The following is a 19,649-nucleotide window of genomic DNA, read 5'->3' on the forward strand; positions in this document are numbered from 1 at the left end:
TGTATCCGAGTGCAGCCCAAAGTCCTGGATTTAATCTTTAAGCACAGTCTGTGTCCAGGACACTTTGGGAGCACCTTCTCCCAGATAAGCTTTCCCCAACAGTAAGGTTGGCACTTGCTTGGAGTCCCTCCTCTGTCTGAGGCTCTGTTGGTTGGGATGAGGAGCAAGACCTTCTTGGTGGTAGAGCCCTCATTGCACCACTCCCTCCTATTTAACCATACCGAAAAGAATGGCAAAAACCCTATTTCAAGGGTTTCATGGAACCAACGAAACTGATCTATTAGTCTGCAGCAACTGAAATCAGTTTGTGTCTGTTTTTAGGCTGTCCCTGTTTGTAGGTTGGCACTGCATTGAGCTTCCCTGGTTGCTTCAAAAGCTTCTTACCTGACGCAGACTCAGAGACTCAAAGGCATTCCTCAGCTCAATGTCGTCAGGCACCTGTTTAAAGAAACAAGGGCAGAGGTTCTTAAACATGGGTCCCTGGATATTTTTGGAATACAATTCTCATCATCCCCAGCAGCTGATGGGGAGAACTTTACAACACTAATTAACGGGGGGGGGGGGGACACTGAAAGCACTCCTCATCCAGGGTGCCATTTTTCATAGAGCCAGCCTTGATGCTGTCAGAATTTATCTGATTCTGAAATGTCTCCCTCTCTTCTGAATAAAGGGAACTGCATTTGTGTTCCATTCAGAGCTTGAGCCGGTTGTTACAACAGAACAACCCCCTTCAGAGTTGGAACACTCCGAGCGCCATTTTGGACTCCAAAATGGTGCTCTTTTAGCCTCTGTGCATGTGTGGCAGCCAATTGCTGCCGCGCATATGCAGAGGCCAGAAGAGCACCATTTTGGAGTCCAAATGGCACTCGGAATGTTTCAAGTGTTCCAACAGTTTTTCTGAGCTCAGAACAGGCCTTTCACTGGAAGGGCATTCTGTACTGAACTCAAAACCACCCAGTTTGCAGCTGGAACATTCCAACCCATGAACCATTCTGCACATCCGTATTCTGGATGACCTTTTCTAGTCCTGTTCACTATCTCTCACACGCCATCTCTCCACCTGCTTGCTTGGTGCATTTTGAGTCTTCTATAATCTGTCTCGCTGCAGCAAATCCCAAAAGGTATCTCCAGCCCCTGGCCTGAGGCAGCACCAGAGACTGCTCACCTCATCAGGGGACCGCATCAACTCCAGGGGCTCTCTGAACAAGGCAGAGAGTACAATGTCCAAGAAAGCCAGATGGAGCCTCTGGCAGATCTTAAAGTTGTCGATGGACGGCACATTAATGGGGAGAGCCTCATTGGGGATGGAGAGGATTCCTCTTCCTGGTACCAGGACCTCAGTCTGGAAAGAAACAAGAAGCAGCAAACAACATTCCTTGATGTGGCTGAGGGTGACATACAGAAGAGACCCAGGCAAACAAGGTCCCACACTGGAGTTGGTAATTATCAGAGAGTAATTCTGCTTGGTTGCTGGATGTATTCTCAACTCCTCTTGGGTTTTCCCTGCCCTCAACCAGGGATTGATCCAGAGGGAGAGGGAGAAGAAAAGACCCTGCCCCAAGTATGTTGTTGATGGGACTCCATGCGTTTCCTGTCAAGGTGAAGACAAACACATGTGTGTCTTGGAGATGGACATGCTACAGGCTGGTGGGCCAAAGACCAATGGCCTGGTGCAGACAGAGAAAAACACCTGGGCACCTCCAGTGCCAGTTTGACTTGACCAGGGACAACAGTAGGCAAGTGTGTCTTCATACTGTCCAGTAGAACTGGGTTGGCCCTCCTTTGCCACTGATGCCCCAGGTTCAGAGGATCATGACGTTTCCTTGCTGGAATTGCCAACAGTCCCCCTGTCCAGTCAGGAGCACACAGGTAACAAGGAGCTTAATTCACAGGACCCAGTGCAAGCCAAAACACCTGGCCTGCACTTCTGTCATGACTCCTACCAAAGCCGTGGGGGGGAGGAGTTCACTGGGGGTGAATCCTTATCTGTAAGGGAGTCACAGTAGGTAGCCACCATCCACTTTATTTTGATGTAGGAAAACCCACTCTCCATATAAGGTCCCCGGCGGGTAGTGATAAAGTGGCAAAACCCTCCCCAAAAGGTCTGAGCAATCCTAGGCCTTCAAAAGTGTATGACTAAGGCAGACCCAAAATGAAAAGTAGCACGCTTCAGCAACAAGGGTTTATTGTCACATTAAAACAAGATTATGCAATAAGATCAATTGTCTCTTCATAAAGCAGATTGTGAAAGAGAGAGAGCGTTTTCACTAAACCTGGCAACTCAGATTCCAAGCAATATAGAAAAGAAAACTGTAAGTGCCTACCATTACTGCAGCTTGTCAGTTATTCGGCCACTTAATGCCAAGGACCCACAGAACTGACACTCCTGCACCATCACCCTGAATCAAGAATAAGCCCTACCTATTCTGAAGCAAGCAAGCCTTTTGGGGTGGGATCATTAGTGGGGGGAAAGGGAGGCTTCCTCTAAAGCTACAGTGGAGGACTAGGATATGCTTGATTCCACTGACATGTTTGTCAACATGGAACTCGCAGCAGCATCTGTGGTTTCCACGGAGGCCACTCATCATCCAGGCTCTGGCCAGACAGAGATCTGCTTAGCTTCATTAAGGTTGTTGCCTTGCTCTGCCCTCAGGCCATAGCCTAGTGTAGCTATCCTTTGTTGCTGATACTTACATCAACATATATTCCAACATGGGAACTGGATATATCAGGCAAGCTCCACAGCCGGTACTTGATTCTTCCATATGTGCCCATCTGAAGATCCACTACCCAGAAAAGAAAGAAGGGCAAAACATCAGGCCTGGCAGCACCCAACTCAGTCTCCATTTGCTGCCTGTTCTGGAACTTGTACAGAGTTATCTTTGTGTAGACCTTTCTCCATGCAACAGTCCTCATTGACTTTGGTGAGACTGTCTGTACTAGTAAATAAGACCATATGCTGTTGGAGTTGAAGGAGACCATAGAGGTCTTCTAGTCCAAAGATGGGCACCCCTCCCCCTTCCTGAGCCCCATGCACATATGAAGCTCTTGCTCAGATAGACTGCTCCATTTATCCCACAAAAAGTGCAGATCTGTCCATGGCAAGGAATGGACACAGGGACCTGCTGCCTCCATTGGAATGAATAGGGCAGACACTTTAGGTGGGGGAGTCCCCTATTTGCATCAGAGCCCCTGCATGCATATGGACTAGCCAGATGGAGGCACCTTTCTATTCCAACAACTTAGCAGGAAACAGACAAGCAGATTTTCATTGGACCTTGAAAATAAGAGGTGGAATAGCTCAGTGCCAACATCATTCCTGGGGGAATGCAACTTCCAGGGGTACAACTGATCACAGGGTTTCACTCAATGGGTGTGCAACCAGTGCGGCAACCAAGACGTGGCATAGTGGTGGTCACAGAGCATGGTTACACACAGGTGCAAAGCTGATGTATCCCAGAGCATGAAATATCACTCCTGCCAATAGACAGGAGTGACGCACTCAGCCAGTTTGGAGCACAGGCTCACAGGTGTCCTGGGCAGATGGTTGTCTCCCATTTCCAGAGTGAGCCTGCCAGCTGGGTATTCTGAACACTGAAGCTCCAGACTAAAGAGACATCCATGGAATTCACCAATTGCCTGCTCCATGTTCTGCATCAAGCACTAGCACAAAGGCACAAAAATAGAGGGTGCTGTTCAGGGGGATGGAGGACAATCCCACAGGACTTGCACTTCAAGGAAACAGAGCTGGTCAATATGTATGGAGGCTGCTTAAGTCCAACAAGCCAGATGGGCATTTTCCTGCATCCTCAAATCCCAGGCACCTGGGAGGAAACCAGATGTAACTATGGCAGACACGTTCATGTAAGCACATGCTGGCCCTGTACGCATATCGGTCCAGCTGAATTTAAACACACAAAGAGCACATGGGCGAGGGATATTGTGTGCCCTCCCTGTGGTCCAGGCACTTCTCACCTGGCTCACTTAAAGGTTGGCATAATTGGACTTTCAAAAAGAATCTGACAATAATTCCCACTAAAGGCTCTTGAGTAAACTTAGCAGTCATGGGATAAGAGGACAGGTTCGCGTATGGATTGATCACTGGTTGAAGGACAGGACAGGAACCAGAGGTTAGGAATAAATGGACAGTTTTCGCAATGAAGGGAAATAAGAAGTGAGATCTCCCAGGGATCTGTACTGGGACAGGTGCTCTTTAACTTATTCATAAATGATTTAGAAATTGGGGTAACTGGCAAAGTGCCCAAAATTTGCAGATGACACTAAACTATTTAGGCTCAGTAAAATCCAAAACAGAGCTCCAAAAGGCTCTCTCCAAACTGGGCGAGTGGGTAACAAAATGGCAAATGTGGTTCAGTGTAAGCAAGTGTAAGTGATGCATATTAGGGCAAAAAAAACCACACCCCAGCTTCACATATACACTGATGGAGTCTGAGCTGTTGGTGACTGACCAAGAGAGGGATCTTGGGGCCGTGGTGGACAGTTCATTGAAAGTGATGACTCAGTGGGTGGCAGCTGTGAAAAAGTCCAATTCCATGCTAGGGATCATTAGGAAGGGGGTTGAAAAGAAAAATGCTAATATTATAATGCCATTATACAAAACTATGGTGCGGCCACATTTGGAGTACTGCATACAGTTCTTGTCACCTAATCTTAAGGAGGACATTGTAGAACTGGAAAAGGTGCAGAAGAAGGCAACCACGATGATCAGGGCCTAGAGCACTTTCCTTCTGAAGCAAGGCCACAGCAGCTGGGGATTTATAGTTGGGAAAAGAGGCGACTACAGGGAGATGTGACAGAGGTGTATAAAATTGTGCATGGAGTAGAGAGAGTGATCAGAGAGAATGTTTTCTCCCTCTCTCACAGCACTAGAACCAGGAGTCATCCCATGAAACTGATGGCCAGGAAATTTTAAAAAGTAAGTAGTTTTTCACACAGCACAGAGTATTAATCTATGGAATTCTCTGCCACGGGATGTTCTGATGGCCGCTAGCTTGGATAGCTTTAAAAGGAGCTTAGGCTTCTAAATGCCCAGCAGGGCTGTTCTTATCTTGTTAGGTCCTTATGTTCTTTCAGCAGGGAAGGTAGAGTTATGTCTTCTCTGAAAAATAGCGTTTGTTTAAGGTATGGAAGAAAGAATAGGGTTTTTTTAATTAATCAATTTGACTTTTGATCAGTCTGAGCATGGGATTGGCATAAATTCGCCTGGTTAGTTTAGTGGTTGAGAAGGAGAATTGGACATGCATTCTTTTCCCACGATTTGAAGTCAGTGCTGTAGCTATGCTCAGATTTATACAAACAGATTGGTAACTTAAGACCTTAAAATTCTATTGTTTCCCTGTGGGTCCCCGGCTGTGGCTGAATACAAATACAACAAATATTTATATAATAAAAAAATGTTCCCAAAGAAGTTTACAGAGATATAATATAAATAAATAACTCCTATGCCCTCCAATGCCCTATCATGCGGTGTTGGTGGGGAATAGAAGAAGTAACGTTGGTAGGTCAGCAGGCCATTTCAGGGGAAGGGTAGCAAGAAATTTAATAGCCGTCTCCCCTTCCAGCTGAAGTCATCCATGATTTGATTATGGATGAAGGGGCCAACCTGATGTGCATCACTGAGACTTGGTTGGGGGAGGCTGGTGGCCCAGTCTGGTCCCAGCTTCTTCCTCCAGGGTATTCTGTAGAGGAGCAGGTGAGGGGATGTGGGCAGGGAGGTGGAGTGGCTGTGGTCTATAAGGATAACATATCCCTTACCAGGGTCCCTGTTAGGGTATCAGACCATGTTGAATTGTGTACTTAGGTTTGGGGACCAGGGATAGATTGGGACTTCTGTTGGTGTACCGATCGCCTCGCTGCCCAACGGAATCCCTTACTGAGCTTGCGGACTTGGTCACAGAACTTGTGGTGGAGTCTCCCAGACTTCTGGTACTGGGGGACTTCAATGTTCATTTTGGGACCAATTTGTCCGGGGCAGCTCAGGAGTTCATAGTGACTCACAATCACGTCCCACCTTGGCAGGGCTGTAGGGCCTATTAGGATGACCCGCCTGCGAAGGTTATTGGATCCAATAGGATTCATAGAAGCTTTGGAGGGATTTAGTGTTGGCTCTGCCAGTGATCCTGTTGATTCCCTTGTGGAGAATTGGAACAGCAAATTCACCGGGGCAGTAAACACGATTGCTCCTAAGCGTCCTCTCCGACTCATTGCAAAATTGGCCCCTTGGTATACGGAAGAACTACAGGGACTCAAGCGGCATGGTAGACGACTAGAGCGCAAGTGGAGAAAGACTTGACTCAAATCCAACAGATTGCAACAGAGAGCTCATTTGGAGATCTATGCTCAGACGATACATGCGGCAAAGAAGCGATTCTTTTCTGCCTGTATTGCATCCGCAAGTTCACGTCTGGCAGAGTTGTTCAGGGTTGTGAGAGGGCTAGTACGTGCCCCTCCTCCTTTGAATCAGAATCTGGAACCATCAATTACCCGCTGTGATGTGTTTAATGAATTCTTTGTGGGGGAAATTTGGGCCAACTTAGACTCAGTCTCCACAGTTACTTCAGTATCTGATGTGGAGGTGTCCAGCAACACCTCTTGTCTGGTTAGGTTGGATCAATTCCAATTTGTGACTCCTGAGGACGTGGACAAGATGCTTGGAGTGATGTGGCCTACCATTTGTTCTCTTGACCCTTGTCCAGCATGACTTGTTCTATCTAGCAGGGACGCTGTTGTAGGAGGCCTGGTGGAAATCATAAATGCTTCTCTGAGGGAAGGGAGGATGCCTCCTTGTCTTAAGGAGGCAATTATTAGACCACGTCTAAAGAAGCCTGCCTTGGATCCCTTGGAGTTGGGTAACTACAGGCCTGTCTCCAATCTTCAGTGGTTGGGCAAGGTAACTAAGAGGGTTGTGGCTTCCCAGCTCCAGACAGTCTTGGAGGAAACCAATTATCTAGATCTGTTTCAGAATGGCTTTCGGGAGGGCTATGTGGTGGAGACTGCCTTGGTCGGCCTGATGGATGATCTCCAATTGGGAATTGACAGAGGAAGCGTGACTCTGTTGGTCCTTTTGGACCTCTCAGCAGCTTTTGATATTATCGACCATAGTATCCTTCTGGAGCATCTGAGGGGTTGAGAGTGGGGGGCACTGCTCTGGAATGGTTCCGCTCCTACCTTTTGGGCAGATTCCAGATGGTGTCCCTCGGGTACTGTTGTTCTTCAAAATATGAACTTTCATATGGTGTCCCTCAGGGCTCTGTATTGTCTCCAATGTTGTTTAATTTCTACATGAAACTGCTGGGAGAGATCATCAGGAGATTTGGTGCAGAGTCAGTATGCTTACGACACCCAAATCTATTTCTCCATGTCAGCTTCATCGGGAGAAGGCATAACCTCTCTAAATGCCTGCCTGGAGGCGGTGATGGGCTGGATGAGGGATAACAAACTGAGACTGAATCCAGATAAGATGGAGGTACTTACTGTGCAGGGTCGAAACTCAGGAGATGAACTTGATCTGCCTGTTCTGAATGGGGTCACACTTCCCCAGAAGGAACAGATGCACAGTCTGCGGTGCTTCTGGATCCGGGTATCTCCCTGGTTTCCCAGGTTGCGGCGGTGGCCAGAGGTGCCTTTTATCAGCTTTGGCTGATACACCTGCTGCGTCCGTTTCTTGAGATGAACAACCTCAGGACAGTTGTACATATGCTGGTAACCTCCAGACTGGACTACTGCAATGTGCTCTATGTGGGGCTGCCTTTGTATGTAGTCCAGAAACTACAGCTGGTTCAGAATGTGGCAGCCAGGTTGATCTCTCGGTCATCTCGGAGAGACCATATTACTCCTATATTGAAAGAGCTACATTGGCTGTCGATAAGTTTCCAGGCAAAATACAAGGTGCTGGTTATAACCTATAAAGCCTTAAATGGCTTGGGCCCTGGGTATTTAAAAGAACGTCTTCTTAGGCATGAACCCCACCGCTGATTGAGATAATCAGGAGAGGTCCGTCTGCTGCTGCCACCGCCTCGTCTGGTGGCTATTCAGGGACGGTCCTTCTCAGTTGCTGCCCCGATGCTTTGGAATGTGCTCCCTGCTGAAATAAGAGTTTCTCCATCTCTGACAATTTTTAAAAAAATCTTTAGAGACATGTTTGTTCACCCAGGCTTTTAATTAAATACTGTTTTAATAGTTTTAAGTTCATTTTAAATATTGAATTAAGTTTTTAAATTCTTTTAATGTTTGAACTTTTTGTTATCATTTATTTTAACCAATGTTTTAATTTGTCATTTATTTGTTTTAACTAGTGTTTTAACTTTTTGTTTTTGTTGTAAACTGCCCAAAGACGTACGTTTTTGGCAGTATAAAAATATGTAAAATAAAATAAATAAATAATGTGTGAGAGTGTGATGGGGAAGGGGGGAGAGAGCGAGAGAGTGCAGGATTTAAATTCCAGAAGAAGGGGTTCTCAAGCTTGGGTCCCCAGCCATGGCTCCCATCATGCCCTGCTAGGATGGATGATAAGGGTGATGGGCACTGGAGTCCTGCCACAGCTGGGGACCCATAGGGAAATAATAGAATTGTAGAGTTGTAAGGTATAAATCTGAGCATGGCCACACCACTCTCTTCAGAGCAGGGGGGGGGGGACCCATGTCCAATTCTCCTTCTCAACCACTAAGCTAACCAGGTGACCTTGTGCCAATCCCATGCTCAGATTAATAAAAAATCAAATTAATTTTTAATAATTATTCTTACTTCCATACCTTAAAACTGTCTTTTTCAAAGAAGGCATGGCTATCTCCCCCTGCTGAAAGACATGAATTCCTAGTGCTAAGCTGGTAATAATGAGCTTCCATTCAGATATAAAATATGACTGATCCTTTCACAGAACCATGTTTGTGCCCTGAAGCAACAGGAGTTAATGGAATTTGAATGTTTGTTTGTTTGTTTATTAGATTTATATACCGCCCTTCCAAAATGGCTCAGGGCGGTTCACAACATGATAAAAACAATTAAAACAAATTAACAATTAAAATCAAACTATTAAAACACAATAGAACCAATAAAACAGCTAAAAGCCCTCAAACAGTATAAAATTAAAGCTACACATTTAAAAAGCTGAAAAAGCTTGGGTGAAGAGGTGGGTCTTCAGATGTTTTTTAAAAATAGTCAGGGATGGGGAGGATCGCATTTCAGCAGGGAGTGCATTCCACAATCTTGGGGCAGCAATCGAGAAGGCCCGTCTCCATATGGCCACCAGACGAACTGGCGGTAACTGGAGACGGACCTCCTCAAGTGACCTCAATGGGCGGTGGGGCACATAACGAACATAAGAACAGCCCTGCTGGATCAGGCCCAAGGCAGCCAATCTAGTCCAGCATCCTGTTTCACACAGTGGCCCACCAGATGCCGCTGGAAGCCACAGACAGGAGTTGAGGGCGTGCCCTCACCTGCCATTACTCCCCTGCAACTGGTACTTAGAGGCATCCTGCGTTTGAGGCTGGAGGTGGCCCACAGCCCTCCGACTGGTAGCCATTGATAGACCTCTCCTCCATGAAGTCATCCAAACCCCTCTTAAAGCCATCCAGGTTGTTGGCTGTCACCACATCCTGTGGCAGAGAGTTCCACAAGTGGATCATGCGTTGTGTGAAAAAGTACTTCCGTTTGTTGGTCCTAGACCTCCTGGCAATCAATTTCATGGAGTGACTCCTGGTTCTAGTGTTGTGTGAGAGGGGAAAGAATTTCTCTCTCTCCACTTTCTCCACACCATGCATGATTTTATAGACCTCTATCATGTCTCCCCGCAGTCATCTTTTTTCTAAACTAAAAAGCCCCAGGTGTTGTAGTCTTGCCTCATAAGAAAGGTGCTCTAGACCCCTAATCATCTTGGTTGCCCTCTTCTGTACCTTCTCCAGTTCAAGAATGTCCTTTTTAAGATGTGGTGACCAGAATTGTACGCAGTACTCCAAGTGTGGTCGCACCATAGTTTTGTATAAGGGCATTATAATGTTAGCCGTTTTATTTTCAATCCCCTTCCTAATGATCCCTAGCATGGAATTGGCCTTTTTCACAGCTGCTGCCCATTGAGTCGACACTTTCAACGAGCCATCCACCACAACCCCAAGATCCCTCTCCTGGTCCGTCACTGACAGAAACGAAGAAGGCGTTCTCTTAAATACCCAGGACCTAAGCCATTTAGGGCTTTATAAGTTATAACTAGCACTTTGTATTTTGCCCGGAAACCAATTGGCAACCAGTGTAGCTCCCTCAGCAAGGGAGTAATGTGGTCTCTCCGAGATGACCCGGAGACCAACCTAGCTGCCGCATTCTGAACCAACTGAAGTTTCTGGACTACATACAAAGGCAGCCCCACATAGAGCGCATTACAGAAGTCCAGTCTGGAGGTTACCAACAAATGTACCACTGTTTTGAGGTCATTGATCTTGAGAAATGGGCACAGCTGGAGTATCAGCTGGAGCTGATAGAAAGCACTCCTGGCCACCACCTCAACCTGAAAAACCAGGGAGAGGTGTGGATCCAGAAGTACCCCCAGACTGCGGACCTGTTCCTTTTGGGGAAGTGTGACCCCATCTAGAACAGGTAGATCAAAATCATCTCTGGAGTTCCGACCCCGCACAATAAGTACCTCCATCTTATTTGGATTCAGCTTCAGTTTATTCTCCCTCATCCAGCCCATTACTGCCTCCAGGCAGGCATTCAGGGAAGATATGCCGTCTCCTGACGAAGTTGACATGGAGAAATAGATCTTGGTGTCATCAGCATACTGATAACATCCCGCTCCATATCCCCTGATGATCTCTCCCAGCGGTTTCATGTAGATGTTGAAAAGCACTGGAGAAAGTACGGAGCCTTGAGGGACACCATACTTAAGCTCAGAATGTTGGCTGTCTTAATCGAGAATATCTGTGGTTGAGAATTTACTGGGGCAGTTTTATTCTTTTAACAGTTCTTCCCTGCCCCGGGTGCAGAATATTCAGGGGGGAAATGTAGAATATTATTTTCCAAGTCTAATCAGGAGCATCTTGGATGTGGAGAAAAGTTTCCAAGGGGCCTTCATGGGCTAACCCCATAAATTCATAATTTAAATACATAAATTAAAACCCATAAATTCTTCTGTATTTAATTGTTGTTTTATGATGTTTTTCATTGTTAATTATTGTTTTTATGCTTTATAATTTTTGTTTTAATTATTAGTGGTGTGCACATACCGGTCCGGAGGCCATGTTAGAAGCCTCCGAACCGGTTTGGAACCTGGCCGGTCCGGCGGTCCAGCACTGGGGGGGAGTCTTGCTTTAATGGCGGCGGGGTAGTGCTTACCCCTCCCCGCTGCTCTTCTCCCTCTGGCGCTGCAGTTAAAGGTGTAGTTTTGGGGGTGGCAGCGTTCCTCCCTGCCGCTCCTGCCCCCGTCATTGCCTGGAAGTTCTGAAAAATACCAGTATGCATGCGTCTGTTGCGGCACGCGCACGCAGTGTGCATGTGATGTGTCCGGTGCGCGCACGCACAGCAGCGATGGGTGCGTGCGCGCCGCAACGGGCACAAGCATGCTGGTATTTTTCAGAACTTCCAGGCAACGACGGGGGCAGGGGTGGCAGGGAGGAACTCTGCCGCCCCCAAAACTACACCTTTAGCTGCAGCGCCGGAGGGAGAAGAGCAGCGGGAGGCACTACCCCCCCCACCCTTAAAGCTAGGACCCCCCCCCCCAGTGCCGGACCGCGCCTACGTGGTTCCGTGCACACCACTGTTAATTATTAACTGATTTTAATGGTGTTTTAATGTAAACCGCCCTGAGCCTTTTGGAAGGGCGGTATAAAAGATTTAATAATAAATAATAAATAAATAAATAACCCAGCTATGGAATGTTTGTGTGGGGGCTTCACTGGGGAAATCCAATGGGGCAGAAAGGAAGCCGGGCCTTCTTTGTGGCTGCCCTGGGGCTTTGGAATTCACTCCTTGCTGAAATAAGAGCATCACCTTCTCTGTTTGCTTTTAGGAGGATCCTGAAGATCTACCTTTTTCCCAGGCTTGTAATTGAAATTTTAATGTTTTTACTCATTGAGATTTTTATCTGGTTTATGAATTTTAACTGTTTTGTATTGTTTTTATATTATGCTTTAATTGTACACCGCCTGAAGAGTTCTGTATCAGGCAGTATAGAAATATGAGAGAGAGAGAGAGAGAGAGAGAGAGAGAGAGAGAGAGAGAGAGAGAGAGAGAGCTCACCATTCACAGTGCCTAGCAGCCGCAATGTTACCATGTCCAGAATAGCCTTCACAACTGCACATATCTGCAAGAGAACAAATGTGGATAAGAGCCTGGCTTTTGAAATGCATGCATGAAGGAGGGGTCGATCATCACAGCTTCTGCCTTAAATACAGAAAAAGGCAACTGGATACGTGGAGCTCAACCCATCTCTCTATGGCCTCCATACATCCTCGTGGCTGGTTTTCAGTGGTTTAAATCCTTGCTCTTACGCCCCATGCAGAGCAGCTCATCCTGACAAGCGGGGGTGGGGGGAGTTGCCAAAGGAAGCACAGCTCCCCCAGCTTCCTGGAGCTCCATTTGCTCCTCTCTCTCCTACTTTCTGAGCTCCTGAAAGCCTCCTGAACTTCACCTAGAGGATGGACATGATGCCAAGGCTAGCACTGAAAAGGCCCTGCTTTGATTGGATGCTCAGTGAGCAATGACAAAAGCCTGCAGGAGATCCTATAGTAGACACACTCAGGGCCCGAACTGTTGAGAGAGGTTTTTGAGAGACTGATTGGCCAAACCTCCCTGGCTTCCTTTTTTGGTGCAGAGAAATTACTTTTGCTCTAGAAGTAATTGAACAGGAAGCCAACTTTAAATGAGAAACAAGAGTTTGCTATTTATTACCAACTAATAAATAAAACGTAGTCTAAGAAAACAACAGACTAACAACAGTCTCTTATGCAGAGAGAGGGAGAACCTCTCGGTCTGAATTCAGGACAGCAAATAAGAAGCTATCAGGAGGGAATCACTTAGTCTCCACCCCCGCAACACAAACAGAGACACAAAACATACAGACAAGCATGCCCATAGACAAGAGTAGAGACAATCCTTATCTAGCAAATCCCAACATTTTAAACTATTCTCAAGAGAGGCACAATTGCAGATGCATGCCCATTCAAGCATAAGAGTGCTTGGCCTACTCACCAGGAAAAATATTACATTTGATCAGACATGATATGATTCAACAAAAACTTTGTTGGAATCAGAGTCAGGCCAAATTTTTTCCTCATCCCCCTCAAAGGGAAACACAACAACAACAACAACAACAACTCCAGAATGGCTTAGCAGAAAGCTTTAAAATTCCATATGATGGTAGTACATGATGATAGCACTAAGTGTGTTTAATTTGAAGGTAATCAGCCCACCCACAGATTTTTGATGCATTTTTGAAAAAGTTTAAAGAGCTATAAACTGCTTGTTTCATGGCAAAACATTACAAAATGTGAAAGAACTGAACCTCCCACTCTGACCATCATTCAATTCTCTTTTTTTGGAGGAAACTTCCTTTTTCTTTCATATAAAAATAGCACCCCCCTTTTGGCACCCCATGTTATGACTCTGGGATGGATAGACAGAAAGTTCTCAAAATTCATATGGTCATAGCACATGATAGTAGCATTAAGTCTGAACTTTCATAGAGATCACTGCCCCCATGTTGATATTATTTTATTTTTTGTTTCATGGCAGAAGCTTAGGGGTAATATACCAGGAGACTGAGCGTCCCTCAGAGGAGGAATACTGGGGGAAGACATCCCAGCAAAAGACCCTGGAACTGCCTCAGTGTCCATCCCCAATGAAGACCCCCTTCCTTCCAGCCGCCCACTCCCCCCCCCCCCGGATCTGCCGGACCCTATTCCACTTGATTCTTCAACAAGCCCCCCTGTAGTACCCCTGGGGGAGAACGCAGGGCTGCCACCACCCTCAGCTCCAGCCAGCCCCCTGGGGGGGTCCTCTCAGCCATACCCCAGCCACTGATTCTCCTGATCCAGCAGGACTCAGGATCCCCCAGCACTTTAACTTGCCTGAAATCCTGCTCAGAGTCCCCAGAACACTATTGTGACCGAGCCATACACTCACCAACACCATAGAACTGCCTGCTTATCTGCCAAGAACCTGAAGCCTAGGAGGTCTCCTCAAGAGGAGAAACAGCGGACTTTGTTTGCAGTCCCAGGAAAGGGGCATGGTCCTTCTCAAGGGTATTGAAGCCACTTCCTCTCCTGGTCAGTTGCTGGCTACAACTATTTGCACAGGACTTGCTTCCTGAGCACTCTTGCTGGTACTACTTTGGGAACCTCCCCATTCCTGCTGAGCCTGATCCAGTCTTATCCTAGCTACTGTCAATTCTGTGCAGAGAACCTGGCCTCTGCCAACACAGGTCTAACACGGGGATGGTGGTGCCAGTGGAGCTCCTGCCTTCTCTGTCCTGCCTCAGCCCTCAACCCGTCACCAGGTAAGCCTGCCGAGACTGGCACACAACACCCTTTGCTGACAAGACGACAGCATGATGGAAATGAAATTCTCGGTTGTCTTACCTGGCGGGTAAGCTGCACATTGAGAGAATCCTGTATGGCATGTCTGTCCATGTCTGAATACTCCCTGGAAGGCAGAAGAGGGGAAACATGAATGTTCCCTTTGTTTTGTTTGTTTGTTTGAAATAGTTCTATACTGCCACAGACTTGTGCCTCTGGGCGATTTACAATTAAAATTATTTAAAACATTAAACCAATAAACAATTAAAATTATTTAAAAGATTAAAAGCATTTAAAACCCAGTATTAAAATTATTATTTAAAACTATAAATCTAATTAAAAGCCTGGGTGAATAAATGTGTCTTCAGTGCCTTTTTAAAAGTTGCCAGAGATGGGGAGACTCTTATTTCAACAGGGAGTGCATTCCAAAGTCCAGGGGCAGCAACGGAGAGGGCCTGTTCCCAAGTATACCAGGAGTTGGCAGCAGCTGCAGGAGAACCTCTCCAGATGATCTTAGCAGGTGGTGGCGCTCATGGCGAAGAAGACATTGAGCCGGGTCTCATGATCAGTGAGACCCGGTTTTGGAGAGTGAGTAGGGAGAGCGGGCTAAGCCTCACACACACACAAGCAGGCCAGGAGCCCTGGGTGGCTGGATTGCCACCCACACGATTGCCAGATCCGTGGGACCGCCCACATGAGCCAGCAGGGGCTGGGGGACTGATTGGCCCCTGGAAGCTCCAGCATGCCCTGCGCAAGCGCGCAGGGCATGCTGGAGAGACCCCTGGAGCTGGGCGGTGGCTTTTTGCCTCCCCTCCGGGGGTCTCCTCATGAGCAGCCACGGCATGGAGCCATGCTGCGGCTACTCACGATAAAAAAATGGGTTTGTGGCGTGCTCACTCCACGCCACAAACCCACAAAAGCCTAGCCTGATTTTGCCTGATGGTGGGAATAGCCCCATTCTCTTAAATACCCAGGGCCTGAGCCATTTAGGGCTTTATAGGTAATGGCCAGCACCTTGTATTTTGTCCAGAAATGTATCGGCAGCAAGTGCAATTCCTTCAACAGAGGAGTAATGTGGTCTCTCCTAGATGACCCAGAGACCAACCTGGCTGCTGCATTCTGAACCAACTGCAGTTTCAGTTGGGGGGCCGAATACGTGGGGGCTGACTATGTACAAAGGCAGCCCCACATAGAGCGCATTGCAGTAATCCAGCCTCGAGGTTACCCACAGATGTACTACTGTTTTGAGGTCGTTCATCTCAAGCCAAAGCTGCTAAAAAGTGCCTCTAGCTACCGCCTCAACCTAGGACACCAGGGAGAGGTTCAGATCCAGAAGCACCCCCAGACTGCGTACCTGTTCCTTCTGGGGGAGCATGACACCATCCATGATGTATCCATGACCCCATCTTGATGTATGATGTATTATCATACATCAAGCTGGGTCAGCATCATATATGTCAGCCATATATGCAGTTCCTGTGCTCTGGCAAAGGAGCATAAGATTGAAAGTGGGCTGTCTTGGTGAAAATATCTGCACTACAGAAATAACACCAGGGATGGGACCTCTTGAGACACCTGAGCCCCCAAGGGGGATCTAGACCCTCCTCCACCACCCTGCACCCCCCACCCCAATATCTGTGCATCAGCTCTGACAGTGGAATCGGTTGACAGAATCAGCTGGAGAGAAGTGCCAGGCTTCAAGCCAGGAGGCTACTCTTTTAAGGAGTTGCTTTCTTATGAGAGAGAAGCTGACCAGCAGGAGCAGACGGGGCTCAGGAGTATTTCAGAGCTTAGTCTGCCTCTGTCTGTTGTTGGGTCAACATATCCCATGATGACTCTGGTCATGGTGCTACCTGCTGACTGGCTGCCTGAGTCTTGGTGTGTTGCTGGAGCAACTCCCTTCACTAGCACCAGAGCTTTGCAGTACAGAATGAGACAGGACAACTACCACTGATGAGCAACAAGAATCACAACCTTTCCCTGAGAAAGACTCCATACTCACCCACTTGAGAGATTAATCTCAATGGCTCCCAACTGGCCACTACATTCCTCAAAGAGGATTTTGAAGGTACCAGCTGAAAAGTCCACACATCTGTACCTGGCTTGGGACTTCATATCTACCATAATGCTGACCAGAGAGGAGAGAGCAGGCATCCTAAAGAGACAAAAACAAACAATACTGGTCCTATGTATATCAGTGCTGCATTAGTCACTCTGGAGGACAATTTATGCTGGGATTTAGATAGGAGGAGTACATCCATCTTGGTTCTGCTGGACCTCTCAGTGGATTGATACCTGACTGTAGTATCCTTCTGGAGCACTAGCTTCTAAAGGCACCAGTAAGTTCTGTTTCCAGACATTTCAATGGGGACGCTAGTCTTTTCCTGTCTCTATGGGTATAGAGAAACCAAGCACACTATCACAGCTTCATTTATTTGTCAATCATTGGCTAGAAGAATGGAAGGCAGGAGCAGGTTCCTTTCTCACTGAGCAGATTACCTAGTTCTGCCCAATCCATCAGACAGAATCCTACCCACTATCATGTTCTAGGCTGATCCAGGGACTCCACTGAGGCAGGGATCTGGGAGAGACACAGACTTTGGACAGCTCCAAGGGGAAAGTGTTCAGGACCCTGGATAGCTCTGAGCACAAGAAAGCTGAATAGAGCAGCATATATAGGATAAGTTGAGTTTGAAGAATGAGTTAGATCAGGCCTGCACAACATAAGGACCTCAGGCCAGATCCAGCCCATGGGGACTTTTTTGCTGGACCCCAGAAAGGAATATCCTGCAGCTACAGCAGGAGCCATGAAAGAGCTCTTGGCCTTTCCCACTGATGAGCAGCAGCAGCTCAATGCAGCCAGCCACTTGAGGTCAGATGTCCCCTGCCCCCTGAATAAAGCCTACTGACAACAACCCTCTGCCTCCTCACTTTTATTAATATTTTAAATTTTAATGTAGTAATTAACGTGCATTAAATTGACCTCGGCCCCATGCAGCAAGCCATGGTTGATTCCGGCCCACTGAGGCATTTGAGTTGTGCACCCCTGAGTTAGATCTTCCTTCCCAGAAGGAAGAGGTTCACAGCTTGGGAGTGCTCTTGGATCCAGGCCTCACCCTGGTATCTCAGATGGAGACTATGGCCAGGAGCACTTTCTATCAGTTTTGGCTTATTTGACAGCTGCATCCATTCCTTGAAAAGAATGGTCTCAAAACATTGGAGCATCAGCTGATATCCACCAGGCTTGACTACTGCAATGCACTCTACGTGGGGCTACCTTTGTATGTAGATCGGAATCTTCAGTTGGTTCAAAATTTAAAATTGGGATGGATGGATCAAAAAAAGAAAAAGGAAGCTTAGTCCCCTTCTAGCCCCAACACAGATATGGTCCTGTTTCAGATTTTCTTGCCTCTCAATGTCATTGCAGGAAACCTCCTGGCCAGCCACTACAGCCATTGAATAAACCTTCCACTAGTTAGTTGACCAAAATCCCTCTGGTCCTGCCTTACTGTGCTCTGGTTTGCCAGATTGACTGATTCATTTCCAAGGAGGAGAGAGAACAAGGCTCTGGGAACAACAGAGTTGCAGAACTCACGCATTGCCATTGATGTTCAGCTGGGTGCTCATGAAGAGGTCGATGCCAGTTCCTGGCAAAAGCATCATTGAAATACCAGAGATTTGGACACTCACAACATGCAGCCTGAAAGAGAGGATGGAAGACAATGAGGGAGTCAGTGAGCTGGAGAGCATCAGCAGATGGGAGTGGTCTTTGAAGACCCAGAGCACAATAGCTCTCCAAAGCTTCACAACTGCCCACTGTTCTCCACTTACCCATGGATGCTGGCAAGCTCACCGAGCTGTCCTCCTCCTCCAGTCACAATGTCGGGAAGTGTCATGCCAAGCAGATGACTCTGGAACTGCTCATTGCGTCGCATCACAGACAAGAGACCTGGAGCAGAAATACCCATGAGATGAAGGGAAGAGACCAGACTGATAAGCATAGGCTGACTTCAGCAGATGGTCACTACACAGGTTGCTCCATTGGAGTCCAGCACTGATTTCTTACACGTCTCGCCCTGCTTCTCTGCCCAACGTGCTGATGCAGTGTGCCCCTCCAAACCTCCTGGTTCTTCTTGATGCCCTCCACACAGTAACTGTAACTGCTGGCACATGTTGAAGAAGAAGAAGGACTGCCTCAACTGGGCAAGCAAAAGCAGGAGCAGTGGGAGGGGAACAGGGTTGTGGCTGCTCCAGTCCCAGGGCTCTCTTGCATTCTGTTATTCAGTGCATCTGATCCTCACCACCCATACATAGCAATGGCTTCAGCCCGCATAGATACCGCTGCCCATCCACCTGATTGAGGGGCCAGTGTGGGCTTTAAAAGCAGCTTCCTGATGCTACCATAGGGTGCATCCTGGAGGGGGGAGGATGTGCCCGCCTTTTCCAGGGTCACTTCCTGCAGTTCTGCTTGAGTGCCAAGCTGGGAGTGTGAGTGACTGCCACATGAAGACAGCCGTCTATGAGGCACTGGGCTTCCCTGCTGCCACTAGACGTCTCTGTGCAGTGTGCTGTAACTCCATTTTGTAGGGTAGGTTGTTGACAGCTAAGCGTCAGAAAAGAACCCCAAAGGCTTCCTTACCCTTGCTCAGTGATCTTGAGCTCATAGCAGACCGAATCCCAGGTTCTCTGCCCCGCAAGGGGTTCAGAAGGCCACAGAAGATGACAAGTTCCAGGATCTTCCACATCTCTCTGTTCTCACATGTGCAAGTAAAACTGCCTTGAATGAAATGTCCCCACAGCTTGCCCTAGGAAAGAATCCCCAGCCCAGCGAAGGGTGACAGCTAAGGTTTGTTTTCAAGGTTGGGCCACACCCACAGGCCTGATCCACACTAGCTTTCTTCTCCAGTAATGACACCATTCAGTGGTTAGTGGGGACCCAGGTTATGTTCACCTAGAACATTGCATTCCCTGTGCTTTTCCCTCATTGTCCTCCGGTGTTTTTTCAAGTGCTAATTGCTTTGCCTTTCTATACAATTGCAGCACGGTTCTTTCAGGCATGAACTGCCATAGCACTTTTGACACGTCTGGTGTCGAGGATTGGTCAGTGATGTGGGGGCTGAAGGT

General features: G+C 47.4%; 1 protein-coding gene across 1 annotated transcript in view; it reads right to left on the bottom strand.

Moving 5' to 3' along the window:
- The window catches only part of LOC128324106 (BPI fold-containing family B member 4-like), a 31,461-nt gene extending 12,158 nt beyond the window's left edge, over positions 1 to 19,303 (bottom strand). Inside the window, exons 1-9 of the mRNA XM_053248264.1 lie at positions 19,165 to 19,303; positions 18,357 to 18,474; positions 18,121 to 18,225; positions 16,528 to 16,680; positions 14,589 to 14,652; positions 12,250 to 12,313; positions 2,695 to 2,786; positions 1,166 to 1,342; positions 385 to 438 (exon numbers count right to left, since the gene is read on the bottom strand). Of these exons, the coding sequence (XP_053104239.1) occupies positions 385 to 438; positions 1,166 to 1,342; positions 2,695 to 2,786; positions 12,250 to 12,313; positions 14,589 to 14,652; positions 16,528 to 16,680; positions 18,121 to 18,225; positions 18,357 to 18,474; positions 19,165 to 19,270 (933 nt within the window). The 5' untranslated portion in view covers positions 19,271 to 19,303. The remainder of the gene's footprint in view (positions 1 to 384; positions 439 to 1,165; positions 1,343 to 2,694; positions 2,787 to 12,249; positions 12,314 to 14,588; positions 14,653 to 16,527; positions 16,681 to 18,120; positions 18,226 to 18,356; positions 18,475 to 19,164) is intronic.
- Positions 19,304 to 19,649: the final 346 nt, after the last annotated feature.

Source organism: Hemicordylus capensis, chromosome 4, assembly GCF_027244095.1.
Source record: "Hemicordylus capensis ecotype Gifberg chromosome 4, rHemCap1.1.pri, whole genome shotgun sequence".
Taxonomy (NCBI): domain Eukaryota; kingdom Metazoa; phylum Chordata; class Lepidosauria; order Squamata; family Cordylidae; genus Hemicordylus; species Hemicordylus capensis.